The sequence below is a fragment of the Candoia aspera genome, chromosome 2 (assembly GCF_035149785.1).
Source record: "Candoia aspera isolate rCanAsp1 chromosome 2, rCanAsp1.hap2, whole genome shotgun sequence".
Classification (NCBI taxonomy): domain Eukaryota; kingdom Metazoa; phylum Chordata; class Lepidosauria; order Squamata; family Boidae; genus Candoia; species Candoia aspera.
The window spans coordinates 17,678,362-17,687,735 of NC_086154.1; the positions used below are offsets into that span (position 1 = coordinate 17,678,362).

Sequence of the window (9,374 nt, forward strand, 5' to 3'; positions counted from 1 at the left end):
ACGGGCTTGTTACGGGGTCTGAGCCAACATACTCAGGGATTAACTTTGTAAATCACATATTCAAGATACCACGTTCCTGACAAACAAATTGTGTATTACGTGGTTGTGCATTATAAATGCAAACATTTTATCGAAACCCCATGTTCTTACATGGCATTGAAAAATATTTAAGACTGCAAAATATCAGTACATATATACTCCCAAAATTGTAGAGACCACAAATAAGGTTATATTTTACCTGGCAGATATGATAGCCATGCAATAAATTTCATTATTAAGGGCCAATTTAGTCAGTTTTTTGTAAAGAATTCAAATGATTATTAAAAATAATATTTAAAGAATTCAAATGATTACTAAAATTATTAATCCAAATTAACAAAATATTATTTGACAAATTATTACTATTATTAGTCAAAGGAGGCTTATGGCACACTCCAATTTCAGCCTTCCCAAATTTAAAGTCTTGGAAGTTCAAAGGATCTACTCAGAGGTAAATGCGTACTGTGCAATTACAGACTTTCCCCACTAGGGGGCTCTTTTAACTAAATATCCTGGCAAATATTCGTTCGCAGAGGATTACTTCCAGTCGCGCATACACGGTACTCAACGGCTGAATAGGCAACGCCCTTTCTGATGTGGGACTTCCGCCTTTATTCCTTTAAAGTGGGAGGAGGCGTGGCTAAATAGGGCATCTGCAGTTATTCAGAAAATTAGATTGAATTTCTTGCTGTCGCTATCCAATCGGACCGGAGTGAAAACTGTAGGGGTACCTCTAGCCGACTCTAGGCTCTTCATTTCCAAATAGCGATTCAAAGCGCTAGACTCGTCCTGTTAAGCAACGTCGGGGAGAAAAAGAATTGACACGTAACGAGGAAAACTGACACATAAGGGAGCTGCGTCGGAAGGCGGTGGCAAGTTCTTTTGTGCTCTGGAAGGAGTAGGAGCCAATTAACAGGGCTGGTTCGTATCTCCGTCTTAGGACCTGGGAAAAAAATGGGAGCAGCATGATTCTTGTTACCTCCGGAAACCGGAGAAGCCAGAGCGGACCAGAAGGAAACCTTATTTTCTTCGGTAAATATTAAACAACTCTTCCCTATTCTTTGAATTTTCCTCTCCGAAAGAGCCATTTGTGCACATCATTATTGCAAGAGCTTTCTTTCATTGCAAGTCTGTTTCCTCTGTTCTGTCTTTCACATTGTAAAGCCATTGTCTCTGCTCCTCTACACGGGACCACTGTGAAAATGACCTTGCAGTATATCAAGGATCAAAAAGGTAAGGATCAGCTGCTTTATAAAGGCTACCTGTATAAGAAAGTGCGTGCAAGCAGGAACAAAACATTTTGGAAGTGTGCTGAATACCACAAATACTGTTGTAAAGGGCGGGCTCATACGAGCCATGACCAAGTTATAAAGTATTTGCCACATCTTCATCCTCCCACCAGGACACTGATAGAACCTGACCAAGTGCCTTATGGCGCGAAAGAAATTACCGTGGGCCCAGAATCGATCCCTAAAGCGACCACAGCAAGTTGTGGTGCATTGCCAGAAGTCGGTACCAAGAAATGGTATACGGACCATCCAAGCCAGACAATTCAGCGCTTGAGAGCATGTCTGAAGGCAACCCGCCAACCTTCACCTGATTTACAGGCATCAGTCACTGTTGTTGAAACAACTCTTAAAGAGCCAGCTGCATCATCAGTTCTCACATCTCCTGGCTTTCCTAAGTTCACAGACAGCACTATGGACAGAACTTTCATGCCAAACCTTTGCAAAAAGAAACATGCATTGGACTCAGCTTCAACCCAGGCTGATCAGGAAGCTGGCCGACAGCAGTTCCGCTTGCCCACCCGCCTGCCTGGAGAAACTCTCCAGGAGATTCTGTCCCGGCTGAGCACGGCAGCTCTGCAGTGGCTGTGTCCTCAGGAGCACAGCAAGGACCAGATTGTGGACAAGGTTATCCTGGAACAGTTCCTCAGTGTGCTCCCAGTGGACCTGCAGACAAGGCTGAAAGCCCAGGAGCCAGGCAGCAGCAAGGAGGCCCTTCAGCTGGCCACGGCCTATCATGAACAGGAACCTGCCAGGCCTATTCAGGTGCTGGGGGTGGGATATACTAAGGATGTATTTAATGGCACTGTCTTTAGAATGGAAAGCTGTCGATGTAGCTGATGTTCAAAAGTGCTGGAGGTTCGGGGGTATCCTTGATACTCTGGAATTCACAGGGAGCAGCGCAGGCAGTTGTGACTGGAGACAAATGAGTCTGGCCTCTCTGGCCAGAGAGATGCTTCTGCCACAGTCTTTAACTTACAGCTAGAACATCCATAAGGAAGTGTTTTGCAAAGCAGGGGAGGGGTGTGGTGAGGCCAAGGGGTTTATTTGAGGTCTGCAGTCTGAGGGAGGGAAAAGCTTTACCCAGAGTAAGGTGTTTAGAAAAGCAAGGGATGACTCATCTCCTGTCCTCTCAAGCAGCCAGCTTTATTTTGTGTGCTTTCCTCATTTAGAAACCCGGGAGAGCAAACGCTGTTCTAGTACGCAAATATCGTAGAGGAAGATTTTTGCCCTGCTTCTGTTGCTGCTCAAAAAGGCCCACGTATTTTGGCAAAGGAAAATACTTCTTTTCCTCATGTTCATACAGGCTAATTGGTACTTCATGGATCCATGCACAGATTGCCCATGCCTACTCATCGGCTGGTTGCATACTCAACCTGGATGCTATTGATTTGGCATCTTTACTGATACGCAAAAGGTGGGGTCTTTTATCAAAGAGACATGCAGTAAATGATTGCCCTTAATCCTAAGCCTTTCAGTAAGTGTGCAGCTCCACAGTAACTGTCACCAAGCATTCAGTATCTTTGCAAAGAACTATGAAGGTAGCTGCACGATGCTAAAATTTGGAATATAGATAGTTCTCACTTAACAACTACAACAGAGACTGGAATTCTGGTTACTAAGCAAAGAGGTCATTAAGCGAATCTGGCCTGATTTTACAGTCTTTTTTGTGGTGGTGGTGAAGTGAATCACTGCAGGCATTAAGTGAACCACGTGGTTGTTAAGCAAATCACACGGTTCCCCATTGATTTTGCTTGCCAGAAACCAGCCCGGAAAGTTGAAAATGGTGATTGCCTGAACACAGGATGCTGCAATAGTTATAAATGCAAACTAGTTGCCATGCACCCAAATTGTGATCATGTGACTGCGGGGACACTGCAACAGTCATAAGTGTGAGGACTGGCTGTAAGTTGTTTTTTTCAGCACCGTTGTAAGTCTGAACCATCACCAAATGAATGGTTGTTAAGCGAGGACTACCTGTAGTGGAGAAACTAATAAAAGGCCTGGAGCTAAAATAAAATTAGAGCTCAGCAAAGTAAGTACTATATGGGAATACATGTGTTCCAAACGGTATATATAGGAAAGCATTGGGGCAGGGACAGAAAAAGAACATCTGGTGTATTCTTAACGAATTATGAACATGATAAAGTCAATAACCCTGGTGCAGGGTTCTAAAGCCAGCCCTGCTGATTCTGATCATTAGTGCATCTGGTCCAGTACGGCCTTTTCCAAGTAGCACCGAGCCTCCGGTAACTTGGAGAGGTGAGATTTTCCTGCTCTGCTGCCTGGGATCCTTCAAGTGGAGATGCTTGTGATTAAATGGGAGACCTTCTCCGTGCGAGCTGTGTGCTCCACCTCAAAAGCAGTGTGTGAAGGAAACACTGACCCACTTCTGATCGTTCAAGCAAAAGGGATATTCAGAGTCACAGTGCTTAGAGGATCTATTTAGCTGTTATGGTCAGTATCTGTTGCTAGACTTGTAATCCATGACTGGTTAAATCCTTTTCTCAGGGATTTGAAAAATCCAAACCAGTGGCCAATGGTGGCAAATTGTTCCAAAAAGAAGCGGTGGCTGGAGAACAGCACTTACGTTTCAGCCATACCAGTGAAGTGCATGATTGTCTAGTAGAATTAATTTGGGGGGTATGAAACGTTCACTTTTTATAAATTTTCATTGCTGTATTATTTTCAGTTTGCATTCACATCTGGCCATCCAGTAATCATGAGTGGTGCATTGCTTATTCCCCTCTTACAAATTGGGAATAAGACTAGACTTGACTCAAACAATGAAAGGAATTGAGGACAGCACTGATATTTGATCAAGCATCCCATCTCCAAGTCTTTGCAAAATACCATGTGATTAATAGACTATCCCCTCTGGTTGTTTTAGGATCTGATAACCTTTGAAGACGTATCTGTTCGTTTCACTGAGGAAGAATGGGCTCTACTGGGCCATAAGGAAAAAAACCTTTACTGGAATGTCATGCATCAGAATTATGATAATGTGTCCTGGCTGGGTAAGAATTCTGGGGAAATCCTAGTATAGAGGTCTTTCTGTAGCTTTGAAAACTATGGCAACTTGGTAGCTTTTAGATGTTGTAAATATCTAAATTTAGATGTTCCCATAGCCCCATTCATTAGCCTTGCAGGGTTAGAGTAATTGGAGCTGTGGCCAAAAGATCTGAAAGGCTCAGGCTAGCTCACCTTGGCACTAGGATGCACTCTGAATGATGGAAAAAGATACTGTCTGAGCTTATCCAAGATGTTTTGATTAGCAGGTGGCTTCACATGGGGGTGGGGAATCACAGCCATTGGGGTCTATACACAAGGATGCTTTAGTGTGGTACACAGATGCAACCAACTGTGGCTCAGCTAATCATGTTAAGCAAAGGTAAAGGTAAAGGTTTCCCTTGACATTAAGTCCAGTCGTGTCCGACTCTAGGGGGCGGTGCTCATCTCCGTTTCAAAGCCAAAGAGCCAGCATTTGTCCGTAGACACTTCCATGGTCATGTGGCCAGCATGACTACACAGAACGCATAGTGTAATTTATGAATCAGGTCATTATTGCCATCTTTCAAGTTCTGTGCCTACTGTTAATATGCCATTTCAAGAAGAAAGATGCTGCAGTTGTGACTAGGTACATCCGTCTCTTAGGTTGTACCAGAAGGAGTTTGGGGCTTTGGCTGAAGATGCAAATGTGAATACCTGATTTGTTGTGCAATTCCCCAAGGGATATTAAGATACCATAAATCTTTGCATACTGTCCTGAGCCCCTTGGATTAATGGCAGGCTGCACAGCAAAATATAAAAAAAAAGTGAGCTGAAATATCAGTTTGGTTGCACACAAAGAGCAAGAATAACAACTGAGAATAAGTGAGAGTCAGGTGGTATACAACTTTAATAAAATAAAATAAAATAAAGAAATTCCACCAGTAGGTAGAATTATTTTTAATTCAGTTAGGATACAGAGCTTTATAAAATTAAGATTATCCCATTTAACATTATGATTTATTTACTGAAACAGAGTTTTCACTGCAAACAAACCTTGATGTGTTTAAGGAGTGATTTGTTTGTTTCTTTCCTTCAGCAGGGGATCAGATCAAAGGTGAAAGCCAAGAGGAAGACCTTTTGCAGGAAGTCTTTGATCCAGCAGTGGAGTGGCTGGAAAAATCCAAGGAGACAATTTTACAATGTCCTGAACAAGACTTGAAGAAGATCTGTCCAAAGAACCAGCAAAAGGGAAGCTCAGAGAGAGAAGAAATGTTCGTTCACTCTAAAAAAAATGGGAGAGGACCAGGCAGGGAGACCATTCCTCTAGGCACGGAAGTAGGGCTGCAGAGTCAATGCAGACATATTGATTATGAAGAATGTGGTGCATCTGCAATACCTCTCAATGGTCAGAAAAACGTGAACGAGGAAGATCTTCCAGGCTCATATGAAATACCCAGTAAGACAAATCCCCAGAATCTTAAGCAAAATTTAATCAGGGAGGATCAGAATGATGCAGAGAGGCAACAGCCAGAAGATGAGAAGTCCACTCTTTTTAGGAGCCATTGGAGGAACCCAGCCCATCATGAAACTAGAACAAGTCAGGATGCTATGCGCACCACCATTGACGATACGGAACAAGCTGAGCCATTAATGCTTGACAGTAATCTAAAACTCAGCAATGGGGGAGATTTGAAATATGTGGATAAGTCACTGGAAATTGTGGAAAGAATTTCTCAAAGTCCTGATCCTGATCTAATGCTCATTTGCTCAAAAACGTGTGCTGCTGAGTTGAATGGGACTGCAGGTTTGACCAGTGAAAACCAGAACATTCTGGAAAGTTGCCAGCCTAATAGCTCAGAGAATGGAGGAGGGCTAGAGAAACTTAGTTCTTTTGGAAGTGTTTCACAGGAACCGGAAACACACATTCTTCATTCAGATGTTCCACGAGGCTCAGAGGCCCAGTACAGACACACCAATCATGGTAATGGAGACACCTCCAAAATCAGCCTTGGGAATCAGTTGATTACATGCTCTAAGTGTAAACATTCAGATCCTTTCAGACCGTATGTCTGCCCCAATCCTGGGGAAAGCATCAGTAGCCTTTCGGCATTAATAAAACAGAGAAGGGTTGACAGGAAATGTTTCAGTGGGAGAAATCTGAACCTCAAATCTGGAGCACATCGTAGAAGTCACACAAGAAATAATCTCAAGAAAAGCTTGAATAGGGACAACTGGTGGTACTGTAAACAGAACAGAAGCTGGCTTCTTGAATCAGGAATTGGTCTAAAGCAATCCCCAAAGTTTGACCCTGTCACACTCAACACCCAAACTGGTGAAGCATTGTACCTGGCTACGGAAATCATAAGGAGGTTTTCTGCAGCTGGGTTTTCTTCTTCAAGTTCCCCCCAAACGGAACAACAGGAGAGAACTTTTTCTCTTCCCTTTCTAGACAGAATGGCTACTGAGCCCACCTTAAGCCAGTTAATGACTATGCTGCAGCAGGCAGCTGCTAATATTGCAGAAATCAAAGCAGCGGTCTCAAGCTTGCGTGCCACTGTAAATGATCTCCAGAATGACCTCAGGAACTTCTCTAGATGTACAGTGGAAGCTGAAGGTGGGATTTCTGATTTGGAAGCTCAGCTTGTGCAGCCTCGTAATGATGTTAAAGCCACTGAAGTGAAGCAGGTGGGAGGAGCCATCCAGACCAACGTTAGAGCTGGATTGTGGTCATCACTGAAAGTTGAAAGAGGTGCAAACTCTCCAGATTGGTCCCCCAACTCATGAATCAGGTGGTTTTGTTTTGGCTTGGAGACAGGATTAAATTCCCAAACTGGCAGAATATAGAATTATAGAGTTGGAAGGAGCCATTTCTGGAAGTAACACTCATTTATAGTAGCATTCCTAGAAAACTTTTGAAAACTACAAAATGAAGCAGTGGTGATCATAGGAAAAATAAAATGTTACGAGGCTGAGGGTGGAAAAAAGAGGTTTAAAGCAGTTTGCTGTAATCCCCATATCCAGAAGAGAATGAGAAGGCCTCTTACTGGTCTTCTATCACCAAAAGCATAATATGGTGAGCAATAGCTTGCAGAAAATCTTTCCCTCTGGGAAAGTAGAGAGAAGCAAAATAGTGGTTGAGAAGGCTGACCTTTTTTAGAAGGGAAGAAAGGAACAGGAAGCTCATTAAATATGAATTACATATTGTGAGGGAATTGCCTGCCTTCTTAGCTTACCCAGTGTAAGTTTCTTTTAAGCACAATATTCTTGCAGCTTATGTGGTAACCAAAATGCTTTTGAAAGTAGGATACTCTCTCTGCACATGCGTACGCACAGGTACATAGTTTTGAGTGTGGAGTTCTATGCACCCTTACTTGTGAATGAGCATCAGGCTTACTGGGACTATTTTTCTTGTAAACATGCATTATTCAATTTTTAAATTCCAACAGAAAATAAAAAAAAAGAGGCTCAGTGATTTTGGGGGGCAGGAGGGAGAAACACTTCAGTTTCTCCACTGGAGACCTAATCCCCCAGCTTCTCCATCTCAGACGTTTTACCATATATTATCAAGACTCCCCTGAGCTGATAATCAATAATCAATTCCTGATTATAGCAATGTGCTTTTCTTGGGAAGAGTACAATGTGGTTTGCTCCTGCCTCCTTCTGTGATATTTGTTCATCTTCCCAGCCTCAATTAGAGCCCTGCAATTGTTGGTAGTCTTCCATCCAAGCACCACCAGCCAAATGCTACCATCTAACTAAAAGGAAACCGTATGGGCTAACTTGGGGCGTAGCCCAATTCCAGCAGTGTTCGGGCAAGTCCACCTGTTTATGGGAATCTTACAAGCAGGCCAAGGCTTAAAGGAAAGAGTCCTCTCTCAGAATTTGTCTCTGTGACTTGATAGACAGAAACTGCCTTGGACCACAATGGTTCCATTTAGGAAACAGGTCTTTATTAGCAGTGTTTCTCAAACTTGGCCACTTTAAGATGTGTGGACTTCAACTCCCAGAATTCCCCAGCCAGCCATGCTGGCTGGGGAATTCTGGGAGTTGAAGTCCACACATCTTAAAGTTCCCAAAGTTGAGAAACACTGCTTTATAGATTTATCTTCATGAATGTCAAAAACCCTTTGAATTCCAGCTCAATGGCCTGGGAGCCAGCACATCTTACAGCAATTCTACAATGTAAGGCTGCATTTTGCTGAGCCTGGCTCTTGGGTCAGCATTTTTCATTGAATACTTAGAGAAATTAAGAGGGATTTTTTAGAAAGCGCCTTCCCACCCACCCACATAGACTCAGTGGGATGCTGCTTCCGGAGAAGTATGCCTGATTCTTTTCAATGTCAGCCAGGGAAGGCTTTATTACCCCAGGCATTTTGAACAATTAAAATGCTAACTTTAAACATATTTGCTGCTCAGGAACTTCCTTGATTATTTGGGCTGCTGCTTTTATTGTATTACTATTTTATATCATTTCAATGTTATGCATTTTAGTTATTCCTTTTTTATTGTATATTTTGATGGCTCAGGCCATATCTGTTGACAGAGAGTCTTAGGAGTATCTGGGAGGAAGCTGAGCCAAGAACTATTGCTGTAGTGCTGAATCTTGTGTAGCTGTCATGGCATCATTTAGAGCAGTGTCCCTCAACCTTGGCCACTTCAAGATGTGTGGACTTCAACTCCCAGAATCCCCCAGCCAGCATCTTGAAGTGGCCAAGGTTGAGAAACACTGATTTAGCTAGCAATTATTCTTACTTGGAAAAGCTTGGAGCTCAGGAGACCATTTTTTATTTCCATCAAAATTGCTCTGCATTTTTTTCTGCCTCTCTTAATCTAAATGATTCCTTACTTTCCTCAACTACATTCTTTGCAACTATCTTTTTCTCTCTTAACACATTAAAAATATATTTCTCTCAATCCGATGGTCTGTTCCACATTTAAACCCTCTCTTTACCTTTGTATCCTTCCCCAATTGTCTCAGTCTTTCATCGTAAGCCGTCAAATCAGTCACGATTCTAGATTTATATTTTTCCCTTCGCTGCGTGAATGTGTCAATTGACT

At 42.7% G+C, this 9,374-nt stretch overlaps 1 protein-coding gene across 1 annotated transcript; it reads left to right on the plus strand.

Annotated features, from left to right (window-relative positions):
• Positions 1–1,008: 1,008 nt before the first annotated feature.
• LOC134488998 (zinc finger protein 583-like) lies at positions 1,009–8,303 on the plus strand. The gene is made up of 3 exons (XM_063291385.1): positions 1,009–2,090; positions 4,216–4,342; positions 5,413–8,303. The coding sequence occupies exons 1-3, from the start codon at positions 1,242–1,244 to the stop codon at positions 7,098–7,100; spliced, it is 2,664 nt and encodes an 887-aa protein (XP_063147455.1). The 5' UTR covers positions 1,009–1,241; the 3' UTR covers positions 7,101–8,303.
• Positions 8,304–9,374: the final 1,071 nt, after the last annotated feature.